Source organism: Pituophis catenifer, unplaced genomic scaffold (assembly GCF_029215685.1).
Source record: "Pituophis catenifer annectens isolate HBS135680 unplaced genomic scaffold, rPitCat1.0.hap2 SCAF_3, whole genome shotgun sequence".
NCBI classification, from domain to species: Eukaryota; Metazoa; Chordata; class Lepidosauria; order Squamata; family Colubridae; genus Pituophis; species Pituophis catenifer.
The window spans coordinates 56,372,980-56,399,121 of record NW_027256883.1 but is presented as its reverse complement, the minus strand read 5'-3'; the positions used below and the strand labels follow the sequence as shown (position 1 = coordinate 56,399,121).

General features: G+C 35.9%; 1 protein-coding gene across 1 annotated transcript in view; it reads left to right on the top strand.

The window, feature by feature from the left end:
• Positions 1 to 22,108, top strand: part of LOC139315910 (cadherin-19-like) — a 68,981-nt gene extending 46,873 nt beyond the window's left edge. The window contains exons 7-12 of the mRNA XM_070942412.1: positions 1,482 to 1,738; positions 2,603 to 2,739; positions 7,229 to 7,350; positions 15,562 to 15,679; positions 20,101 to 20,352; positions 21,468 to 22,108. Coding sequence (XP_070798513.1) covers positions 1,482 to 1,738; positions 2,603 to 2,739; positions 7,229 to 7,350; positions 15,562 to 15,679; positions 20,101 to 20,352; positions 21,468 to 21,961 — 1,380 coding nt within the window. The 3' untranslated portion in view covers positions 21,962 to 22,108. The remainder of the gene's footprint in view (positions 1 to 1,481; positions 1,739 to 2,602; positions 2,740 to 7,228; positions 7,351 to 15,561; positions 15,680 to 20,100; positions 20,353 to 21,467) is intronic.
• The last annotated feature ends 4,034 nt before the right edge of the window (positions 22,109 to 26,142 follow it).

Here is a 26,142-nt window from a genome sequence, read left to right as displayed (position 1 = left end):
TTCTCCCGAAGTGGTGTGAACTGGCTGAATCCCACCACTGCCTTAACGGATGGCCTCTATTGAGCGGATCTCCCAAGGTCTACCTTTTCTTTTTTTTTTTAAGGAACTGTTTTCTTCTCAATAGCCCCCATTCTTTTCCTTTGCTTTCCAAAATGTTTCCACACATGCATACTTTTACACTCCCTTCATATATTCTCTAGTGTTCCCACTCATTACTCACCTTATTGTATCAATCCAAAAGACACAGATTATTCCTTCATTCCACTGTAGGCCCATAGAAACTTTGGGGAAACAGAAAACTGATGGTCCAGATTCTTAGAAGTAAAGGAATAGCATTCATTGCAATTGTACAACTTCCTTCCGAACTGCCTGTGTTGCTACTGAAGTACTTAAAAAGGTTGCGGTACAGTGGACACAGAATGGGTGGAAAGCAAATGGATGCCAGGTAGGAAGTTCAAGGATGGGCAAAGATATGCTGGAGAAAAAGAGTAAGAAACAATGACCAAGAGTAACAAGAGTAATTTTTACAGACCACCATTAGATCAACTGGAAGAAAGGTAAATGAAATCAGCACAGAACATAATGACCCAATCCAGCAGCCCAGGATGAAATGGCAGTAAAGGGAAGCAACCAATGCTGCTTCTGTTTTTATGGAGTAATCATACCTGTTCATTGCAAAGACTATGTGTTCTGCTGTCTCCCCCCAGAAGGGGTCTAGGATAACTCACTGTGATCATCTCACCATGGCCAACTTGCTGTGGCCAACTCACTGTGGCTAACTTGCCACAGGACAATCCACAAAGCACAACTCAATGCAATAAATGTTATCTGCCACTGTTTCTTCTACATTATTTCCATTTTTTGTCAATGGAAATAATGTTGAAGAATCAGTGGCAGACAACATTTATTGTGCTGAGTTATCCTGCATGGAATTGTCCTACAGCAAGTTATCTACAGTGCATTGGCTGTGGCGAGATGGTCACATTGAGATAGCCATATTGGGTTGGCCACAGAGAGATGGCCACAGTGAGTTGGCTGTGGCAAGATGGTGTCTGAAAGTTGACCGTGGCAAGATGGATGTGGCTGTTGCATTCCATTCCAGACTCAACCTCTCTCCACAATTCTGCTTCTTCCTTATCTCCCCATGCTTCCTGGCTGGGAAACATTGGAGGGATTTGTTCATAATGATTCTATTTCCCTTGGATTGGAAACCCAGGGAAGGTGTCAGATCACTGGACAGGATGAAACACCACACAATAACTTATACTACCAAAAACCAACTAGTAAGTAAGGTAATTGTAAAAAGTATGCACATGAGGATTACACTAACATTTTCTTCCCCTCAAGGGAGAAAAATGAAATAGATAACATGCCTATTTTGAAAACATTCCCTGTGAAACTGAAACAATGTTTCTCAATTACCTGCTTATTGTTGTCAATTTCTCAGTATCAGATTTTTCTTCTTCTTTTTTTTTTTATAGACAGTTGATTATGAAAGCCAAAGGGCATACAAAATAAATGTGAAAGGCATTAACCGGCATGTTGAAAAGCGCTTCCTTGAAAACGACGCTAAGTTTGAAGATGAAACTATTCTCAGGATCATAGTGAAGGATGCTGATGAACCTCCAGTTTTTGTATTAGAGGAATTCTTCATGGAGGTTGCTGAAGACAACTTGAATGGCTCATTTGTGGGATCTGTGAGTGCCAGAGATCCAGATGATATTGATAGTCCAATCAGGTACACCACAAATCCTAAGATATGCCTGGATATAGATAGGACTGAAAATAATAGTATTATATGGTTTTTAATGCCATTGAAGATTACTCCCCAAGATCGTTGCCGTAGGTCTTTGGGTGCGGTATATCTGATATATAAGACATGTAGTTATTTTATTAGAATGGAGATTATAGATAAATCTCCTGCTTGCACTGTATCCCTTGCTTCATTGGGATTCAGAAAAAGGAAACTTTCATAAAGTTTCCTGCTCTGAGAAGGTAGGGAAGGAAGGAAAGCTAAACTAAGCAAAATAAATGGGTCACTAAGTCTATGAAAATAAATCTATCGGTTTTGTTCTCCCTGTTCCAAGGGTTTTCTATCCTTTATGTTTAATGGAAGTGGTAGTTGTTCTTTTGCCTTTCTCCTCTTAGTATTTTTCTTCCCTTTGACATTGTTTCAAAGCAGCCACAATAAAAATGCACTGCTGTAGCCCAACTTAGTTGCCAGTGTGAGTCACTTCACAAGTGGCACTTCACTGTCTCTTTTTAATCGAGTCCTTCACCTGCTGGGAGCCTGTCTGTGAAAGAAGAATGAATAATGCATTTTAGATTTGCTTCAGTCTAATACAGGTATGAACATATTTCAGCGCATAAAAAGAGGGGCTTTGATCTTGGCAGCAGTGAATTTTAAATGTTTATCACTGTTCATTTTTCATGATTTCTGAATAGCCAAAGCACACATATCCATATTCATGGCTACACAATTCTGTTTCCTTCACTGACAATAGTTTATACATCCTTCTTTATGAAGAAATTTTTATATTCCAGGTCTCAGAAACTCACTCTTCCTCTTTCTTCTCTTTTTCCCCTTCTCTTTCGTGTGTAGATATTCTATTGCCCATCGCAAGTATTTAAAGACGTTTTTCAGTATTAATGCCCACAATGGAACAATTAGTATAACTGGACCTCTGGACCGAGAGAAACAGATTTGGCACAATCTAACTGTTACTGCCATAGAATCAAGTGAGTAGGAGATTTAAGGTACTTGTCCCAAATGTGCATCATGCAGGGGCATCTGCAGGAAAGGATGTCAAAAAGTCAAGATGGCAGCTCTGATGGTGAAATCCAAACCCACCTTACTATGATGCTTGTAAAAAGGGACTAGAACTTGGCTCATGCATTTACCATCATCAACTTGACTTACTTAACTACCCCTGCAGATATCTCTGATGCCAATATCTTTTTATAGTAATTATTTTCCAAAGGGTTCATCTTTTGCGGTTGAGAATTTCCTGTTTCTTTGTTGCTTGTTTCAAAAGGTAACACTAAGAAAAGGGATGTGTTTGTTAGGGTTAAATCTAAAATTTTCTTTTCTTCGATCAAAATAGCACATTTAAAAGGAAAAAAAAATGTAATACAGTTAGTCCTTGATGTACAACCACAATTGAGCCCAGAATTTAGGTTGCTAAGTGGGAATTTGTTAAGTGAGTTTTGCCCCATTTTATGACTTTTCTTGCCACATTTGTGGCAAGTGAATCACTGCAGTTGTTAAATTAGTAACACAATTGTTAAGTGAATCTGGCTTCCCCATTGACTTCGCTTGTCAGAAGGTCACAAAAGATGATCACATGACCTCAGGACACTGCAACCGCCATAACCAGTTGTCAAGCAGTTGTCGAATGTAAATCACGTGACCAAGTGCATGCTGCAACAGTCATTAGTGTGGAAAATGGTCAGAAGTCATTTTTTTTCAATGACATTGTAACTTCAAATGGTCACTAAATAAATTGTTGTAAGTCAAGGACTACCTGTATAATGGAAATAATTAACATTTTAAGGCACATTGCAGGATATGAAATTGTCCTCTTGATACAAGAGCTTATATTATATTAGACTGTGGTTAATTTCACAGACTTCTTTATTAGTTTATGAATTAATAAAATTAATTTCACTTTATTCTTTATTAGTGAGGGCAATGAAACTGAGGGCACATTCCCTCAGTTAGACTTATAGCTCCATCCCTTTTGATATTCTGAAAGTTTCTTAAGAATTGGTTATGTGACCAGGCTTGGGCCTCCTATGAACTGGAGATATGTCTAGATAGCATTCTTGTTGAGGGAGGTATTTTTATATTCTTCAATTATGGGTTGCATTTTTGTTAGGATATCTATAGGTTTTTATAGTTGTATTTTCTTTAACTATATATAGCCAACGCTTTTCAATTCCAACTATATTTATTTGTTAATCAAATTTACATAGCCACTCATCTCACCCAAGGAGACTCTGGTCAATGCATAACAATAGATAAATAGCAAGAAAATAAAAATTCTGTTGGTGTTACCTTAAATTCCAATGCAAATTGCAAGTTGCTTAATCTATGCATTTCTTTGTAAGTCACCTTGCCTTTCAGATGTTATTTCTTGCTTGTTTTTTTTAAAAAAATACTTAGAACTAGAATTAGAATTAGAACTAAACAGTCTCTGCTAAATTCTTAGTTCCTCATAATAAAAAGGTAAAATGCAAATCATAAAGGGACAGTTTTATCTATCTTAAGATTGGTTCTTCACTAGGACAAGCTGTATGGTTTTTCATTAAAAGGATAACACAAACACTTCAGCCAAATAAAAGGAGAACTCATTTCCATTATTTTTTTTTCAGAATCCCAGCTGGGTGGATACAGCATTTTAAATGTGCTAAAATAGTGGATTTTATATGCACAACGTCAAGGCATTATGTGACTATTTTCATTCATATTCTTAGATTTTTTTGCTTTTTTAAAAATCACAAAAACATAGCAAAAGAACTTTAATCATAAAATATTCTTAATAATTATAAAAAAGTCAAAACTATCTAACTATAATTCTACTAATTATTTATTTAAATAAGCACTTATATCTTGCTATGCTGATGAATGTGCACTGTTCCAAAGAGGTAAACAATTAAGATAATTTAAAAAAACTATTTTTTTTAAAGAAAATAAGACAAAAGTAATCCCAAAAGTGCTTTTTTAAAAATGGCAACTGGACTTTGTTTTTGGTTTGAAGACATTTCATTTCTTATCGAAGAAATTTCTTCAATTTTGAACCAAAGAAGCTTCTTGGATAAGAAGCGAAACGTCTTCAAGCCAAAAATTAAGTCCAGTTGCCATTTGAAAAAAGCACCTTTGGGACAACCATGACCTGGATGACCGAGAATCTTCATAGACGAGACAAAAGTAAGTGAATTGAATGACAGCCAGTAAATCCAGCAGCTAAAATTAAAATAAAATATTTCTGTAGAATGAATATAAAGAAATAGTCTGTTGTAGTTAGTTTACCTGATGCTGGTACAGTGGGAAGAAATACAAATTTCCATTTATTAGCGCATGTGTGATGCTTACTTCATATGAGTACTTTTGAAAGGGATTACATATTGTGAAAATGTGAAAATCAAATATCAGAATCAGTTTGATCAAAGAATGACCTAAAATTAATTCAGAGGTTCTAGTTTAGAATTATGGTATTTTTGGATCACATTAAAAATGGGAGAGGCAAGGAGAGTAATAGAAGGAAAGATAGATGTGTAGTAAACATCCAAGAAAGAATAGGGGAGTTGCTTGTTAATGTATTTCAAAAATGGCAGCTAAGTCCAGAACTAAGGGCAGAAATGATATGTAAACCTAAACCAGAGGTGAAATCCAGCAGGTTCTGACAGGTTCTGGAGAATCGGTAGCGGAAATTTTGAGCAGTTCGGAGAACCGGCAGTGGAAATTTTGAGTAGTTCAGAGAACCGGTGAGAATGGAGATTTTGCAGTATCCTTCCCCTGCCACACCCACCAAGCCACACCCACCAAGCTAAACCAGACCCATCAAGCCACGCCCACAGAATCAGTAGTTTGAATTATCTATTCAAAATTCCAAGTATACATGCTGAAAACAAAATTACAATACATTTGCCCCAAACAAATGCCCTGATGCTTATAAGTATCCATGTAGTACCTGAGTTGCTTAATCATCTGGGAAGTAAATTTTTTCGAGTGAGAAAAATAATTGCTATAATTGTACCACACTTTGTCTTTATCTATATATTATAAATTAACTGTATTGCTTATAATTGATTGTAAATCAACTTTAACTGAAAAGAAAGAAAGAAAAACAAAGATGCAAATGTAAAACATAACTTTGGTGGGATGGGTAGGGGAGGAATAAACATATATTCAAATATTAAATGTGTATTATATTTGGAAATTGCATTTCATACCTCTTTATTGCAGAGATTTACCAATAAAAGGTGAATTAATTTTAGTAATCCTATATTCCAGTTCTTAAAAATAAACCAGATTAATTGCATATTAGTTGCCTTACCAACCAGTGACAGAATAAGAAATGCTGTAACAAATACCCTAAAATATTTTGTTTAAAACAATATCAGATTTACTACACAATCCTTCTGCATGATATCACATTAGCTTCCATGTTATGCTACATAAATAGTCAAAAGAAATTATTTATCCAAATTTCTGATAATATTGTATGCATTTATAGCACATTGGCACAATGGAAAATTCTCACAGACAGCTGTTGAAATTATTTCCAGAAACTCTTTCACCTTTCTTTTTAGTGAATAATCTTTTACTTTACTATTTATTTAATCATTCACTAATAGAAAGGTGTCTTAGAAAGTAGAAGGTAACGGCTGCAATTTTTGAATACTTTCTTGCAATAAGAAAGGCCTACTTTCTAGCTCCACTGAATTCAGTTGAGTATATAACAGAGCAAATTGTACCATATTGTGCTTTAATTCACTTAAGTAATTAAGGAAAAAGTGTGGCTTTACACATTTGTCTAGCTTACAGCTCACAAATCATCTTGATAATTAAGCTAATTTAAATATAGGGCAATTCACTGTTATATAGTGCTTTTCTGAATGCCTTAAGCAAAGACCCATCTGTGCAAAAGTATTTGAATTTAACATATATTCACTCAATTATTTACAAAACCAACCAACTTCCTTCCTTCCTTCCTTCCTTCCTTCCTTCCTTCCTTCCTTCCTTCCTTCCTTCCTTCCTTCCTTCCCTCCCTCCCTCCCTCCCTCCCTCCCTCCCTCAACTTTTGAACGCATGAAGGAATATGAACTTTTTTATTTGCTGTTTAATTTCTATAATATATATTATAGCAATAATCTAAAACAGAATATTCCTGAATTAATATTTGTGGTTGCCAAGGTTGTATTAGATCATTTATGAATCATTTCTTATATTATCATTATTGAAGATTTTTTTATAACATGATACACAAAAGATAACATGCAAAACTCTTTATTGTTTTATTGTGATTTTATTGTGTCATATATTAATGTGGAATATAATCTTGTATATAATACTTTTTATTAAAATCTAAACTGAACCTCACAATGTTCCTTAGAAAGGATTTTTGAAGAGGTAGAGAAAGAGAGAGAACTTATAACAGTAAAGAAAAAGCTCTTGACTTTCCATTCTGTTTTGGTTTTTTATTTTTGTTTTCTTGTGATTTAGCAAACCCAAAACAAATGTCAGAAGTAAATGTTTATATTAAAGTTCTTGATGCAAATGAATATGCACCAGAATTTGCAGAATACTATGAGACGTATGTGTGTGAGAATTCAAGAGCTGGACAGGTAAGACTAACATTATTTCATAAAAAGTATTAAAATTCTCCTGAGATCTGCCAATGTTTCTTTCTTCTACTTATAGGAAATCTTGTAAGAATTTTTTGTTCATGCATGAATCTGAAGTAAACTCTTCCAGCTGTCACTGATGACTTATCTAGTTATAATATTATTCTTTTTACTTCTACATCAGAAATGCAAAGAGCGGCTTTGTTCTGACCTCAGGTTACTTGTATCTTGATAGCCGTATATTGTTCTGTTTGTCTTTACAGAATGGTTGTATGCTAGGATTAAAAATGAAGTGTTACCTACAAAAAATAAGTGATTTTTATCCCCTGCTTAGTTTTCCTTTACCTCTCTCTATGTTTTATCCTTCACTGTTATAAAGTTGGCATAGAACTGAAAATAAAATAAAACAGTATTGAGGAGTCCCAAGAGATGTCCTGATCTACATTGTCCTCTATCTCCAATTTAGGGTTACGGAATCATTTCCTGCGATTTAATCAAATCAGATCAAATGTATGTGCAGAATAATCTCAATTTCATTTAGTTTTAGTTTTCATTTCCTGGCCAAAACTGAGCACCAACTGGCTAAGGCATCTATCATCACTTATGGCCAGAATTTGATTGGTTCTTGGTTCTACACAAGACTAATAAACCTGCAGAGTAGAGGTATTCTTAGAATCTTAATACTTTTAAGAATCAAAACAATGCATCATTCCCTACTCCACTTGAAATATTAAATTACATTACTTGGGCAATAGAAATCTTCACTCTTTGATGTACTGTTGCCTTCAGCAAAGCTTTATTTCTGTGTATCTGTGTCTTCAGTTGATACAATCATAGCATCATTTATTTATTTTTGTCTTTTAATGATCCCGTTATCCCTTGCATTGGGGTTGAGTCGGGGCAACTGAATGGAGCTGAGTGTTTACTGGCCAGATGCCCTTCCTGTCACCAATGCAGAGTTTGCAGCAGATAGTTACTCATTGTGCCCAGAGAGAAAAATATCTGCCACTACCTAGGATCAAACTCACAGCCTCCTGATTGTGAGGCAAGAGCTCTACCTCTAGGCCACTGCACCACTCACAATCATGGCATCATATGATTAAGAAAAATTAATTCTTTTTTAAAAAAAACTGGGTTTACCTGGGAGGGTCTGATAGCATCAAAACAAGAATATGTGTATCATCATACCATTCAATAAATTATATGATAATGCAACTGCACCATGATGTCTGACATATGAATCATCATTATCATGAAAATATGATCAACACATGTTGATCTCTGCATTGTGCATTAGTTATAAGCAGGCAATGCCATTGTCTAATGGGAGCATACTAACTATGAGGGAAGATTCCCTTGCTATCTTAGATTCCTTCAAAAAAAAAAAAAAAAAGCCAGTAACTGGATGCATAGTTTAGCAGCTGAGCAAGAATATCATCTGTTTTGTGTGAATAGATCAATCTCCCCATGAGTCCATAATTTTAGTTTTACAGATTCCTGTATAGATCTTCAAAATAGGATGGGACAATATGGGACAATATATGTGTTGTATACATACATGTATGACTGACATTAGCAAGAACAGAGCCAAAAAGGCTAAGAAGATTGCTATAGCAATATGAGCAAAACAACACCTCTTTTGTGTATGCATGTTACGGTATCTTGATCAATGTGCAAAGTGCTAGACTTTCAGTGGTTTTGACAAAACTGCTAAATTGCCTTTTACTTTCTACTGCTGTTCTATTGCATGAATTGATGAAGAATGGTCAAGGGGAGTAAACAACTATACATTTTCTTTCTACAATTTTCTTGCCCCGTGTTAAAGGTCAAAGGAGAAGATAGGAGATCAGTATTCCAACTCATTTTCTACATTTTGGTCACTGTCCTGGAAGATACAGAACTCTAGCAAAGTGTTTCTCAACTTTAGCAAGTTTTAGATGTGGGGACTTCAACTCCCAGAATTCCCCAGCCAGACATCTTAATATTTCCAAGATTCAGAAACATTATTCTATTGCCGTGATGGCAAACCTATAGCACGTGTGCCACAGGTGGCGCACGTAGCCATATCAGTGGGCATGCCAGCTCAGCTCTGGCATGAGCTGATTTTCGGGTCTTCTGGGCCCACCAGAAGTAGGAAAACAGGCTGTTTCCTGCCTCCGGAGGGCCTGGGGTGGGGGCATGGGGAAGGCCCGTTTTTCTTTCTTACCTGGCTCCAGATCCTCTCTATGCATCTGTGGAGGACGAAAACAGCCTTTCTCACTCCCTCGGAGACCCTCCAAAGGCCTGAAATGGCTCATTTCCCAACTCCCAGTGGGACAGGAAGTGATGTTTTTTGCTGTCCCCAGCCTCCAGAGATTCCTAGAGAGGCCCCACTGGGAGTTGGGAAATGGGCTGTTTTCATCCTTCCCAGATAAATAGAGAGGATCTGGAACCAGGTAAGAAGAAAAACGGGCCTACCGGGCCATTGAGTGCCAGGAGTGGGGGGGAGGGAGGTTGCACACGCATGCACAGGGCAAGGCGCATAGAATTATCGGTGTGGGCCTCCGTGCATGTGGACCTCCCCCGCCTCCCCTCTCCTGGCACACAATGGCAAAAAGGTTAGAGATCACTGCTCTAGTGCATCAAAAAAACCCAAACAAACTCATGAACATAATTTGTGGCAAAGTACCATCTATGGGGCTGGGGGGGGGAGTCACAGAACAGATTGTCCATTACATTGCACGTGATGTTTGAAGGACTGAGCCAGATATCACAATACAAGTATCAAATTCTGATATGGCTTAGCTGAAGATAAACTTGAGTATCAAAACTCACCTGTAGGGTTGCCAGGTCTGCTTCCAAAAAATAGCGGACAAGCAGGGGGGGGGGTTAACTGGTAAAAAAATTAAAAAAAATTACAATTAAATTATATATTTTCTTACAAACAATTTACAGTAGGCTGTCATATTTGTTCTGTCGGTTTCGTTGTTGGTAATCCATGCAAAAGTAGCTTCCCAGTCTTTGGTGTATTTGCACACTCCTCTCTTTCATTTTAAAGAATTCGAAATCTTGCCGCTGTCACTCTCATCACTCGATGCCATTTTAGATCAGTCGACACAAGCTACAATACATTTTAAAAATGTGAACTGTACATAATTTTATAATATATTTTTATTTTAATCTCATCATTAATTTTTTCGGAGAATCGAGTTCAATGGATATTCGATCTTTGTCTCATTCTAACTTATGAAAAAAAAGACAAAATGCGATTCTCCTATCCTTATTCTCTTAGACTGTACAGCTTTAGATTACGTACCATTTCATCATAAAGCTTTTGAATAAAAAAAATGCCCACTATTTTGTGAAAAAAAAATAGTGAACATAATGTGAAAAAAGCGGACTGTCCGCTCAAATAGTGGACACCTGGCAACTCTACGACCTAGGATTAAAAGAATTTTATAGATGCACTAAATTGATTAATGATAGCTCTGCATTGAAGGCATAAATCTTTTGCTGTCAGTGGTAGGTGGCCAAGCACTAGCTACACTAATTAAACTTTGCAATTGCCCTTGATTTTTTGTTCCTTGTATCAAAAAGAAGAAAAGTTAATATATTTCTGTTAAAGGAGATGGAAAGATGCCCTTTGGATGTCATAGCATGAGGAACATGAAGCACCAAGCAGTCACACTTCTTATTCCGCTGCATAATGTCACACCTGAAATAGTAGGGCAGGTAGGTCACCACATCTACAGAAGGGCTTCAGTTTGCAGATAAATTCTATTGCCTTCAAAAATGCTTCCTTTCCAACAAGTATGCCAGAATGGCAGCAATTTATCAAACAATATAAAAGGGGACCAAATTGGTCTAAGGTATTACAAAGGAAAGAATTGGACTGTGTTAGAATTATGATGACCTGGAACTATACAGAAAAAAGGATTGGAATGTTCTGCTTCAAATCTCTCAGTAGAAAAATAATGTGAAAAGCAAAAGCTTGAAAATATTTCCTGTTTAGCTATTGTAACAGGAAGAAGTACTTTACAATTGACCTTACTATAAGAGGATAGGGCATATTGCAATTTTTATTTTTTTGTATTAATATTGCTTCCAATTTTGTTCCTGCTCATAATAGAATTAGGATATACAAATCACTATAAAACTAGCCCATGTTAGTTTTACATTATTTATTTTCAGTAAATTGCTTAAAAAATGAAAAATTTACAAAATGTATTTTACATTGACATATGTTTACCCAATATATATTATTTTGTACATATTTTTGTACAAAAAAAAATCATATTTACCCATCATTTGTGCATTTTCTACAGAAATGAGAAAACTGTTTTCCCAAATCACTTTGAAAACATTCTGGTGACTAATGTTATGCCTTGCAGATATGATTTTTGTTTGTTCAAACGCAAGAATCAGATCCAGCTGAACACAAAACATTGAATTTATCTGTGTCTTTCCACATTTAATTTGACACAAATCCCTGTAATTTGAGGATCATCTGTGGATTGAATTTAATATGGCAATTTACTCAATTTAATGTATTGTAAAGTGGGTGAAAGTGTGCACTTTCGGTTAGAAATGGTAAAACAACACTTATTTACCTAGCACTTAACATAAATCAGCAATTATAATAAAAACAAGGCCTGTTGACTTGACATAAGCTCCTTTTCAAAAAATATCCTAAATATTATAAACAATAACCGTTTAAGTCTAGGTCAACTGGTGAGATTCCATTATCCTACCTTGCCGAATCAAGTGCCCACACAGAATAGAACATTCTTTCTTTTCTGGCAGTTAAAAATGATTCTGATCACATATTTTTAAAATGTGGCTCTTTCATCATTCTCCTAAGTACCTGCATGATGCATCTATTTGCTTTTTGCCATAGTAGATATTAAAGATAGGCCAATCATCCTGTCCAAACTCTTTTCCAAATCTGGGAAAAGATATTGGGGGGAAAATTTCTCCAAATTTGTCTGAGAATATCATTACTGAAACAGCCTAATCATTGCTCTTCCACCATGATAACTTCCTTTAGGATTTACTGGAAGTGTGAGAAGAATAGAGGCTGATGTAAATTGATGAAGATACAAGGACAAAATAAAGGACAACAGATACAGAGCCATCTCCTTGCTAAATCAGTGCAAAATTCTACTCTAACCATAAAGTGTTTCCAAATTTCTCTACTCTCTCAAAACAATGTTGAATGCAAATTGCCTTTTATCAGATTGAATGACAACATGTAGAAATAAATGCGGGAAAATGTGTCTAGCCGGCATCAATAGGAATAGCTTTCTCAGAGTGTTAAATTACTATTTCAAACACATAGTCCATTTAAGCAAATGTTAGGCAGGTACCCAGTTGTCTTTTTCACTGCCTTGTAGATAATTTCAGTTTTCAGATTAATGAGGCTTGTTACAACACAGTTCTTAGCAATTAGATTACAATCAATAAGCCAACTGCAGATGCTGGATTTCCAAAATATAGTCTAACTATATTACTTTTTCATTCTAAACCTTGATTCAAACATAATTAGTGCACTACGGTTGTTTTTAAAATTCAGTCTATGGAAAATCCAATCATTTGCTACATTTAAGTAATTAATCTAAGACCAAACTGAACACAATGTGGAATATCCAAGACTATAGACCAGTTCAGTCTGCAAAATGGGGAATTAACCTTCTTTCATCACCAATTTCCCGACTCAAACCCAGTGGTGTCATTATTTATTCAGTATCATTAGCTACTTTGAATTAGAAAATAGACAATTTTCTTTTTCTTCTTATATTGCCAGTAGAAGCTTTAAATCTGGGGAAAAATGCAAGGAAATCCAGCTGTTTACTAAGCAATTCCCTCCTCCTTTGGCTGTTAGATGCCAAATTAGGAGCATGGAAAGCTGCCAATGGTCCATCTAATCCTAGGTAGTTAATGGCTGGCAGCTGTTCTCCAAGGTTGCTGGGAAGAGATTTTTTTTTTTTCCCCAGCTCAGTTTGGAGATGCCAGAAATTGAATCTGGGGTATTTTGAATGGAAATTATATATTCATCCAGTAAACTATGGCTCTACTTTTGCTTTAAAAAACTAAGAAAGTGCCAAAAATATCTTACTATGTACTTCTCTAGATTATTTTTCCACTTTTAATTCAGCCACAACATCAGAATTCATATTTTTAGTAACCTATTGATTTTGCTGGATTCTGCCCCAAATGTTTTATCTATACACACACATACCAAATAGACAAATAAATACTTGATGCATGTTTTAATTTAATTGTATCTTGCTTTATGAGATGAAGCTTTCCTAGGATTAGTTAAAATATAGGAGACAAAACAGTTGAATGCCTGACATTTATTGTCTATAGCTATCTATATGTTCATAGGTAAAACACTAAGAAAACGTGAGCACATAGAAAAGATTAGCACATCTACATCATCATTATTTAACCCTGAGAAATTGGTGTTTGTTTCTCAGTGTATGAGGTAGATTACTTGCTGGTATAGGAATATATCAAAAGAAGAAAAAGTATGGAAAACATGCAGCAACCATAAAACCTATATTGTGTGTAAAATGTTTCTTTTTTCACATCTTTAAAGTAGAGTAATGGATGGAAACTAATCAAGGAGAGAAGCAACCTGGAATTTAGGAGAATTTTCCTGATAGTTAAAACATAAGATTTTTGAACCCTGAAATAAGCACTTGGCCTTATTGCCATGCACTCAAAAGCCCGATTGGGCTTATTATCAGGGGATGTCTTATTTTGGGGAAAACAGGGTAATATTTGGAATGACTTGCCTCCAGAAGTTGTGGTGCTCCAACACTGGACATTTTTAAGAAGAGATTAGACAACCATTTATCTGAAGTGGTATAGGGTTGGACTAGAAGACCTCCAAAGTCCCTTCCAACTCTGTTATTCATGCAATTATAGCAACAGGAAATGATCCTTAGAAAGTCCATAAGAGGAATGCTGAGACAGGAAAGTCGGACTGCCACCTATTGCAATCCTGGTAAGCTGAATCAATAATTTCATTCATATAGTAGTCTAATTGAAATTTGTTGATTCAGCCCCAAGGCACAATATAACATACTAATACTTAAATGCCTGGGTTTCCAAAATATGCTATTCCAACGCACATTTTTCCATGAGTGATGGGTGAATTAAATGTATGTTACTGATGCAATCATAATATTTCTTTTATGTCAGGCGTAACAAGAAATGTGCACTTCTTAAATATTATGATGACAAAGTCAAGGTATTGCTCCTTTTTAAGGAAAAAAGTGGGAAAACAATTTTAAAACCTTAATGGAAATATGCATACATTATCTGGTTTTAGTCAAATTAGATTTTCTAATGCCAACTGGTTAATTATTAAGGGGTGCTTTATAAAATTGAATTGAAATGGGAAATAAAGAGTGTTTTCAAAATAGTATGTGAGGTGGTAAACAACTTCTACTGACAATAGTAGCAGATTTTTTTTTCTGCAATGGAAATGATGGGTTATTATGGCATTTGTAACATGACTTGTTTATGAGATGTGAAACTTACCCCTTTTTTAATGAAAACATGCTAATTTTTACTTTTTCTTACAAATGGCAATTTAGTTTGATATGTTTGTCAGTGGGGATTATTTTCCTTCTTTGAAAGCATAACTGAGTGTTCCCATATTCAATCTGTTACAATCTCAAAGAATCAACAATTCAGCACATGAACCTGTCACAATCTTTGGGTCACAACTACCATAATACATCATTTAAGTTATGCCAATGAGGTTTGTGTGCAGGAAGGAAATAGGTATTGAAGGATTTGTTCAAACATAGAAAGTTATACTTTTCATCTTAAAAAACAAAAGGTAGAATACTTTATTCATTTCCTTTTCCTGTTCCTCTTTGTTGCTTATGGAAACTTTAGTTAACCTTTGCATTGCTATTCTAAAAGTAATTTGCATTACTTCAAGAATTTACTGCTTATCTCCTTCCAATCAATAGAAAATCAAGCGGCATAATTTTAGGGCATTTAAAAAAAAAATCAACACCCTTAAAAAAGATTGAATTAAATAATGTCAGTTTGTAGCAGCAGTTTAAAACATTCTCTGCCTTTTGGAGACAAACCCAATTGTAACTTTGTTAATTGAATAGAATATATTGCCTGCAGTTGTGACCCATTGCATTAAAAGCCAAGCAATAATGTTTGGCACTAAACACGTTGTTTATTGATTTTTGTTTCCAGCTCATCCAAACAATCAGTGCAGTAGATAAAGATGATGCTATGGAAAACCATAATTTTTCATTCTATTTGATGGAAGAGAGCAAAAACGGTTCCAGTTTTGAACTTGAAGATAATGAAAGTAGGTATTAAATGTGGTTTTGAGATATTTTAATTCATTTCTTTTTCATTATTAGACTAGAAACAGAACTTTCATATCAAAGGAGTGTTTACTTACTTGCTTACTTTGCTTACTTTGCTTACTTTGCTTACTTTGAAAAATGGCCTCCAAGGGCACCACTACTCTGGGTTCCCCCCCCCCACCCCTGTTGACATCAGCAGCTGCCATGGCTCAGAATCACAGCCAGAGATACATCTCCTCAAAGGAAAAAAAAAAGTCCAATTGCCTTTTGGAAAATACCTTTGGGACGACCATCTTTTCATTGAGAATGTCCATAGACTCCTGAGAGCTATTAAAGATCCCTTCTCCATGCACTTTGAAAACTTCTCTTTGCTGTGTGCCAATTGCAGGAATTGTCACTGAGTAGTGTCTCTTGGCTACTTGGCAACCTCTCTTTCCCATTTACTTGGTCATCCAGAACACTGTTATAGTCCTGCTCTTGTTCCTCAGCTGTATTCCCTGCTGGGTAACATGGCAACACTCAACTAAGTACCCTACTCACCTGTTTCCAAGGGGCTCGCTTCCATTTCCTCTGTGCCTGCTTCATTGCATGTAATATGTGGGCCTAATTCATCTCCAGATTATGAGGCCTGACAACTGACAGCCACTCTTCCTCTTTGTCTTTGGAGGTCACTATTGCCATGCATATGTCCTTGGCAGTGACACTGCTGCTGGTTGTGGACATCTTTATATGGACATCCTTATCTTGAACACTGTTTTGCCCCACAGTGGGTATGACTGTTGTGGTAGTCCATAGGAGATGTGGGATGTCTTAATGGGAATCTTTTGTTAATAATGGTAATAATGGTGGATCTTTTGCTAATAAACCTCAATGTTTAAATGAGACATTTAAAAATGGACTTCGAGAGTCCAGTGATCTATTTTGAGAGATTGTTCATATCATAGTAAATTCTCACTACCAAAAATAATTATCCAGAGGCTAGAAGGTCATCAGAGGTGCTATGGATTGACAAGCGGATTTGAGTTATTCGAAGAGCTTTGGTTGTAAAATGTTGTGAAGTGTGATTGATAACAAAAACAGACAACCATAGAAGAAATTATCCAGGGAAGAATTAGAGGTGACAAGAGAAAGTACCAGATCTCCCAATAATTTTCCTCTAGTTTGTTATAACCAGCATGCTATTTTTTATTCCCCAAATTTATTTCCACTATTTTCTCTAAGCTCTAGGTCATCTCTACTATAAAGTCATAAACTCTGTTCAGTTTTGTTATCCATTGCTTTAAAGTATAAGATTGTAATCCCTTGAGGAATTCCTAGCTAAGAAATATTATCTGTTCTGTCTTGTGTTGTTGGGATTTTTTTTTACCAGAGGCCAAGTCTTTGTGACTGGGTCATATATGACTTAAGATACTGGTCAAGCTGGGTACATGATCTCTGGCTTCTAAACAGCATTTATTCTTAGACTTATTTTTTTAGTAGGCAAGGGTGCAGATAAGTCAGTGATAGTAAGTTTAGAGATATAGTTTTCCTGCATAAAGAATCTTACATTAGCCATGAGCTGAAGTAATAACCACTAGTATAAATACTTGATCTGAAGCCAACTATAGGCCCCTGAAAAATCATTTTTGTGGTCCTTTGTACTTTCCTCTGTATAGACATAATCCTTTTATTCATCCTTCCTTTTTTAATTTCTCTGTCCTCTGGCATTGCCTCTTTTTCTCTCCTCGAGAGATAACTTTCCCCCAGGGGAAACTTTTGTTCTCCTCGAGAGATAACTTTCCCCCAGGGTTAAGGAATGCTTTCTGAAAAGGAAATAGGTATTTGTGAATCAGACTACTGATTTACAAGATACGAATATTATTTTCATGATATTTGATATGTTGTATATGAGCAGCAGACAGAAAATGTAACTCTCTTCATTATTATAATTTTGATTATTAAATCTATCCTCTATAAAATACCCTATTAACTTATTTGCCTATGACAACTCAATATTGTCTGTTATATCAAATATAAAGGAAAAAGAGTTGTGGTCTGTTACATTTACTTTCTTTTTATGGAAAAAAAATCTACACAAGAATGGCTGAAAATAGGGTGCTTGGTAGGACCTCCAATAAGTTATTGAGATATACTTGGCATCATTGAAAAGTTTAATCGATTAGGCTCTTATTTTAAGAATTTTAAGAGCTATTTTATAAATCTGTAAATCAGATTCTTCTTTTTAAAAAATGCACAAACCAGTGGTGAAATTCCCCCCCGCCAGTTCTATCCAGCTCACCGAACTGGTAGCACCGGTGGCCGGAGGCTCCACCCATCCACCAGGATGTCATTACATCCCATTTTTTACCATCTGTGCATGCACAGAAGGTTCTGCACACGTGCAGAAGGAGCGCACGCATGCATAGCGCGTGCATACTCCCACATGTTCCCGTTCCCGAACGGGTAGCGAAGATAAGTGGATTTCACCGCTGATACAAACCTATTTGATAGTTTCATAGTTGCTTTCTAAATATGGCAAAGTTTCATAGGAAGATCTTTCTATTATTTGGTAAAGCTGTCAAGTGCTGAGTGGTACTAGAAAAGTATATAGAAAAGCAAAGAGATTTAAAATGAAGCAAAGGTGTAATATTAATAAATGCTTAAACTACATTTGCTAAAATGAAATGAAGTAGAAAGAAATGAAATTCATAATTATATAACTTTTTTTTAGTTCTTTCTACTGATGTCATGGTGGGGATGACTTTTCTGTGCTGTGGTGATATGCAGCATTCATATGGATACTGAAAACTGAGAAAGAATAATGTAGGGGATACCAATTTAAAAAAAAAAAATCTGAGGGGAAAATCTAAGTTGAACAGCTGATAAAAATTGCAGCAAAAATGATCACTAAAGGTAGCCTGCAGAGAAGAAGAGCTATTTCTAATTCAGCCAAAGCATACATTGCTCATATTTACTTTGCTAATTATATAAATGTTCTGGCTAACTGAATAAATCAAGAAAGTTAACTTCTGGAAAGTTCATGGTGGTATAAATAAGAAGTGACTTGTTCACTTTTGGACTTGATTAAAATGTCCCATAACAAAATAAGGTATCCTGAATCCCACACCATCATATTTAAGTACAATTTCCTAAAGGACTATTGATATTATATGGGTAAAATGTGTATTTTGTAATTTATATCTGGCCCTGATTTGGGCTTTAAGTTAATATATAACTCAGGAATTAGCACACCAGTAAATCCTCTAAATTCAGAGATTAGTATTCCATGATTAACTGTCAATGATAGCACCCTACATAAAGGCATTTCATTACTCATAACCTATGTATAGTACATGCCCAAATTTCACTTCACAGTGGTGCAGCAATAATATGATTTATCAAGGCACTTCATGTTGTTTTGGGGCCTCCTCCATCATGTCTAGAAGCCAAATGAGGCAGACAAAGTTATGGAAAAGGAACAGAAGATTCACTTTGTTCTTTAGAAGCAGAACACAATTGTGTTCTTCAACAAAGCAGCTTTGAAGGAGTATTTTGCTCTAAGCACTGTCTTTGAAAGTCTTCACAGCTTTATTAGTGTTATGCCATTTTATAAGTTACCCCAGCTACTCATAAATAAATATAATATTCAAGTCCAGTTTAAAGCATTTTCCAAAGCACATTTTCCAAAGCACATTTTTAAAATAGTAATAAAACAAAATATTTTAAGCTCAGAAGTTCAGTCTAAGCAAAGATATCATCTGTTTAAAAATGAAAGTGAAATTTTATGTATTCATCAAAAACAATGGGGACACCAATGACAGTGTCAGGAATTGTGGAAAATGATGCAATAGTGGCAAAAAGAAATATTTTATACAACTCCCTCTTTCCAGAGAAAGTGAAGAACTATTAGATACTGCAGAACTGAAAGTCAGGTTTTTGTTTACTATAAAGGTAAAGTTCCCCTCGAACATATGTGCTAGTCATTCCCGACTCTAGGGGTTGATGCTCATCTTTGTTTCAAAGCCGAAGAGCCAGCACTGTCCAAAGTTGTCTCTGTGGTCATGACTAAATGCCAAAGGTGCACAGAACGCTGTTACCTTCCCACCAAAGGTGGTCCCTATTTTTCTACTTGCATTTTTTATGTGCTTTCGAACCGCTAGATTGGCAGAAGCTGGGACAAGTAATGGGAGCTCACTCCGTTATGCGGCACTAGGGATTCGAACCACTGAACTGCCGACCTTTCGATCGACAACCTCAGCATTTTAGCCACTGAGCCACCACATCCCTCTTGTTATAATTTACATTTTTTTTTTTTTACTATTTGTTATATTGGTAGAATTTACAAGAATACAAATTTGCATCTTTTAAATTCAGTTTGAGAATTTTGCACTGAAATTGATTTGTCCATAAATAGTTTTTTTTTTAAATTATTATTTTACAGATAACACTGCCAGGATCCTTACTACAAGAAGTCGATTCCATCATTCTGAACAATTTCTTTATCCCTTGCCCATACTAATTGTGGACAATGGAATCCCTGCTCTCACTGGCACCAGCACTTTAACAGTCACTGTATGTGATTGTAATGAAGAAGTTAGCCTTTTGTCCTGTAGATATGGAGCATTCCTGATTTCAATGGGGATTAGCATACAAGCTTTAGTTGCTATTGTGGCTTGCCTACTCATAATATTAGGTAATTTTTTTTTCTTCTGTTTTATGCAAAACACATCTCTGCTACCTTTTCACTGATTAGACCAGGGGTGTCAAACTGAAGGCCTTAAATCTGCTTAAATCTGGCCCATGGGGCCGGCCTGGAAATAGCAAAGGACCAGCCCGCAGTGCCTCTGGCAGCCAAAATGGGATGCAGCTCCCTGTACCCCATTTTTGGCTGGATGGCCTTCTGCAGCATTTTGCCAGCCACAACAGGGCAGCGGGGGTGGGGGGTGGGGTGGGCTTCAGGTGGCCATCCAAGCCAAAAATGGGACACAGAGGCTGTGTCCAGGTCCCCATGTCCCTTTTGGCCGGCAGGGTGCTGCAGGGTGCTGTCCTTCTCATCTCCACCCCCCCAGGCCAGCCCCCAGGGGAGAACTGCAATGCTGATCCAGCCCTCAAAGAAATCCCGTTTTGACACCCCTGGATTAGACCATGCTGCTTATTTTGGTAGATGACAACATTATGGCTTGGATCCAGAACATGATAAGATGAATGAAATATCTGAGCTCTTCTGCCCTTTTTTCTTACCAGCCTCCAGTGATCCCCTCCCAACTCCCAACCCCCAACCTATGGCAAATAACTTGGTGGCTGTGGCACTGGAATGAAGAGAGAAGGGAAAAAATGTTGAAAACTGGTGGAGAAAGATAGATTTTGTCCAAAACACTCCACAATGACTTTGGTTTGATTTTTTTCAATGTGACCTCTTTGCTCATCTCTTCCCCAAGCTAACTCATAATATTCACCACTGTCCACAGTTCATTAAAGCTCATTTCAGTGGACGCTGGAGGCTGGTCAGAAGGGGAAAAAAGAAATGGAAAGTCAATTTTAACCTCCTCTGTTCTACAGAAGGATATCTAGCTCCAACATAATGTATCAATTATGTTTAGACATTTTCATCAGTCACACTATTTAATCTAAACATCTGTTTGCACATTACTTAGATTATCAGTTGACACCTAAAAATATGACCTCATTCCATCACAGACACAATTTAACTAACCACATAGTTGGCTAGGATTTGCATGTTTGTTCTTTGCAGACTTCTCAAATATTTGTTAATCTTTTTTTCCCCTGTTTTGTTTGCTTGCTTGCCAGTATTTGTTTTAGCAGTTGTGGCTTTGAAGCACCAAACAAAGCCAGCAGCATTTCACGAGAAAGGAGAAATATTCAGAGAGAATATTTTCAAGTATGATGATGAAGGAGGTGGAGAACAGGACACTGAGGCTTTTGATATTTCTGCACTGAGACCACAAACTGTTCTGCGACAACACAAGCCACGAAGAAATATTACAACAGAAATCCAGAGCCTTTACAGGCAATCTCTCCAAGTTGGTCCTGAAAGTGCAATATTCCGGGAATTCATTCATCAAAAGCTAGAAGAAGCTAATTGTGATCCAGATGTTCCTCCTTATGATTCTCTCCAGATTTTTGCTTTTGAAGGAACTGGTTCATTGGCTGGATCCCTTAGTTCATTGGAATCAAACTCAGTGGGATCACTTATAGATGACCATTTTGATTACATTGTTGAACTAAGACCTCAAGTCAAAAGTTCAGGAAGCATGAATAACCACACTTCAGCAGAATGGTGAAGTGTTAAGAAGTGCTAATATCAAAAGAGTGGGAAAGAATTGGAAGGGTGATTAGGATAATCTGAAAACAGATTAATTGATGGCTCTGCCAAGCACTGTTAAACTCAGCACAAATCTTATTGCTGACACATCCTTTTCTAATACACACTATCACAACTGGAAAAAATATGTCAACACATGGGAATAAGAGATCAGCCACACACATTCTTAAAAAGAAGATTCTGAAATAAATAACAAATTGCGATACTCTCAGATTATCTTTTGGGTTTTAGTAGGCACGGGGATATTTTATTTTGCAAAAGTCATATTAAAATCATGAACGGAAAAAGTATTTTCTAAGAAAGTTTTCAGAAAGACATTAGAGTGCAGAATGTTAATTTTTGAACTATTTACAAAACTGTAGCTATATTGACTACAGTTTAATTATCATCATAGTAAACTAATATATGCACACACACTTTGTTTTAAAAGATAAATGCAATTATATGGAATTATATATGAATGAATTTAGAAACATGAAAAATAATGTGGATGAACTGGAAACCTGGAGGAAGATCAAAATAATATGTGTTTTACATTATCAGGTATAGGTAAATCCCCAGATCAAACCTCCTATATTTTCCTACAGTTGTCTTAAGTCTCATAGCTTTTTCCCCCCAGATAAATTAACCAGTTTGCTATTACACAAAACTTAGCATTTGATTGTTGCTTATGTCTCTACATATTCTTTAGAATATAAATTATTTTATTTTTCTAAAACACTCTAGAATAAAAGCACGGTTTGTTAATAAATTTTGTGGAATCACTGTACTGGAATTAGAGATTGAGCAGTTGCAAGATATTATTTGAATTTGTGATTCAAGGATCAGATAAAAGTTATTCAAGTTTCAATATTTAATTACATTTTAAAACATTGATCATGGAGTATTATGGGAAAATATTAAGATATTTGTGACTGCTACTCTTGGGAAAATGGGATGAAAATAGCAAAAATCTATATAGGATATTAAAACCAAAATGTGACTTACATAGCTTCAAGAATTCCACCACAATCAAATTTTAAAATATTCTATGTATCTCTTTTAAGGCAGCAATCGGTTTAGACAAAAAAGACTAAAGCAGTCTTTAGATTGTTAGCAGATAGCCTACATAGAACTGTACTGAACCACTGCAGAGAATGAAAGGAAGGGAAGGGAAGGGAAGGGAAGGGAAGGGAAGGGAAGGAAGGAAGGAAGGAAGGAAGGAAGGAAGGAAGGAAGGAAGGAAGGAAGGAAGGAAAAAGAAAGAAAGAAAGAAAGAAAGAAAGAAAGAAAGAAAGAAAGAAAGAAAGAAAGAAAGAAAGAAAGAAAGAGTTTACCATCTGGACTTAGAACCTACAAGCTTATTGGTGCCTTATTGTCAAGGTTAGCCACACTTGTTTATGGAACAATTTAAAAGCATGCATGAGAAGCAAGTGCATCAAGACTTCTTTGTACATGATACAATATTATATAAAGGAATACTCTTATTATACACAATGGACTAAAAACCAAGCACTTTATCTAAGAGTCATTTATTTGCTGAAAATACTCACTCTCAGGCAAAAAGAAAAGCAGGCTTTTTGTCCTGTTTAATATTTTGAAGGGATGGTGGAGAGAATGCAAAACAATATTAGGAAAACTGAAAGAATAGATATTGTCTTACTATTCAGCTATTTGGTAGTTAATGAATGATATGAATTTGAGGAAGAGGTGATGAGAGAGAGAGAGAGAGAGAGAGAGAGAGAGAGAGAGAGAGAGAGAGAGAGAGAGAGAGAGAGCAAACCAAGCAAAATAAACTCAAAGCTGTCCCTTCTTTTGTCCTTCCAGGCAGACCTACATTTTAAAAAATCTAACTGAAAAGTAAGAAACAAATAACAAAATAATATTTCCCCAAGTATTCTGATAAGCAGTGTTGATGAAGGAGATAAACCTCAATGGCTCATATCAATATTGGATCCCATGACATCATTCAGGCCCCATGAGGTCATTCTGCAACAATGTTTAAACATGGAACATATGCTGATTCCCAAATCTTCTTTGAACTCTGAAACAATTGAAATCATCTGATTCAGTTCAATGTCTCAGAGAGATTTGATTTGAAGGCAAAATCTGATAGAATCTCATGAACTTGAAGATCCTTTCAAAGCTTTGCAAAACCTTCTAGAAATCATCTTGCTCTGATTGGGTTATATTCTGCAAATGTAGCTAGCCTGCAATCTTGGGTTTTTGTAGAGCTCATGGCATTGGCAAGGGAATAATATGAGGCAAAAAACTATTTTCACAATTACACTTTCCCCCCCTTGGTTACTTGTGACCAAGAGTCTTTACTCGTGATCATTCATTCCTTTGTCATTTTATATCTGGATTATTGAATGATCTACATGGGTATAGGTAATGAGTCATAAGTCAGTCATGTAAATGTGATGTTACAGAAAATTGATAAATAAATTTGAAAGCTGGTTCAGCAGGCAACAGTTGAAGTACAATAGCACCCCTTGGTTCATTTAATGGAAGTTGGATGGTTGTTGTCAGCATCTTGGTGCAATTCAAGACAATGACCATCATCTTAAAAAAAAATAATGGATAACTCTGAATTTGCCTTTTCTGGCATGAATCTGCACATCCAGCAAGATCGGGGAGAAAAGGTGTATATAGGATCTCACCACTGTAGAATCGTCTGCAAGTTTCCTGGAACTGATTCTTCTCAGTAAGGCCTCCCACATCTGGAACCAAGTATTCAGGATATTCAGCTCAAACCCCCTTCTTAAGTTAAAATATGGCTCTTTATGAGGTTATTTGGGGTTGAAATGGATTACACTACCATCAAGGCATAACAACATTGGGCTGATTGTTATTGTTGATCTGTGATGTTTTAGTTCTCATTCTGTATTTGTTTTTCTGAGCCACTCAAAGTCTCTAGACTGCAGAGCATAAAATCCAATGTAAGTAAACAAATATTGTTACACACAAAAACAATATCTAAGAGAAATCACAGTTTTATTGAAAACTTCCATATTGTTATATCCAATATTTATCCAATGATTTACTGTTCTGGGTTCACCTGTACATTACACATTTAGAAACCACCAATTACTTTTGTCCAAATCCCTAAAGCATTTCTCAGGGCACTTTGACTTTTTTCAATTATTTATCTTATAAAGCTTCTGTGATAAATAAAAGGGAGTCCTTCTACTAGCACTATATAGCTCTCTATAGCTTTTAATAGCTCTGAAAAGAAAATGTCTATGTGGATTGTGGCATAGTGGAAAACAATTAGATTTCCCTTGCCCGTACCATACCTCTGATCTCACTTTTTCTTTCACTTTACAAGGACATATCTACTTAAAGATTTCAATCAAATAGAATAGAACTGGAAGGGACCTTGGAGGTTTTCTTGTCCAACCCTCTGCTCAAACAAGAGACCCTATACCATTTCAGACAAGTGGCTGTCCAGTCTTTTCTTAAAAACCTCCAGTGATGAAGCATCTACAACTTCTGAAGGCAAGCTGATCCATTGGTTGGTTGTCCTCACTGTTAGGAAGTTTCTCCTTAATTCCAGGTTGCTTCTCTCCTTGATGAGTTTCCATCCATTGTTTCTTATCTTGCGTTCTGTTGCTTTAAAAAATAAGTTGACCCCCCTCTTCTTTGTGGCAGCCCCTTGAATACTTAAATACTGCTATCATGTCACCCCTAGTCCTTCTTTTCTTTATATGTTTTAGTCTTCAGACCTTTAATCATCCTAGTTGCTCTTCTCTGCAAATCTCCTTTGGTACTTAGACAAAAAGTTTCCAATCATCAAAGTCACTATTGCTTAATACCTGTATTAAGATACTTGGAAGGCTGAATCAACAAGCCCTTTGCATATATGGATCACCCACCCACTCTCTTTCTGGTCTGTGTCACATACTGTATGTTTGTATATTTATAAGTGTTTTCTGTCCTGTTTCTGTTAAACATGTATTTTTAAAAAAATATATAGTATTAAAAATGGATTTTTTTCATACAGAAGTTATTAATAAAGAAATTTCTAAGAAAGAATCATGAAGATCAGACTTGTAGCTAAGCAAGCACTTGCTGATTTTATCTATCTTGTTCTAGAATCTTTATTAACATAGGATCCCACAATATCAGCTTGAAATAATATTGTCAATTTGCAAGATG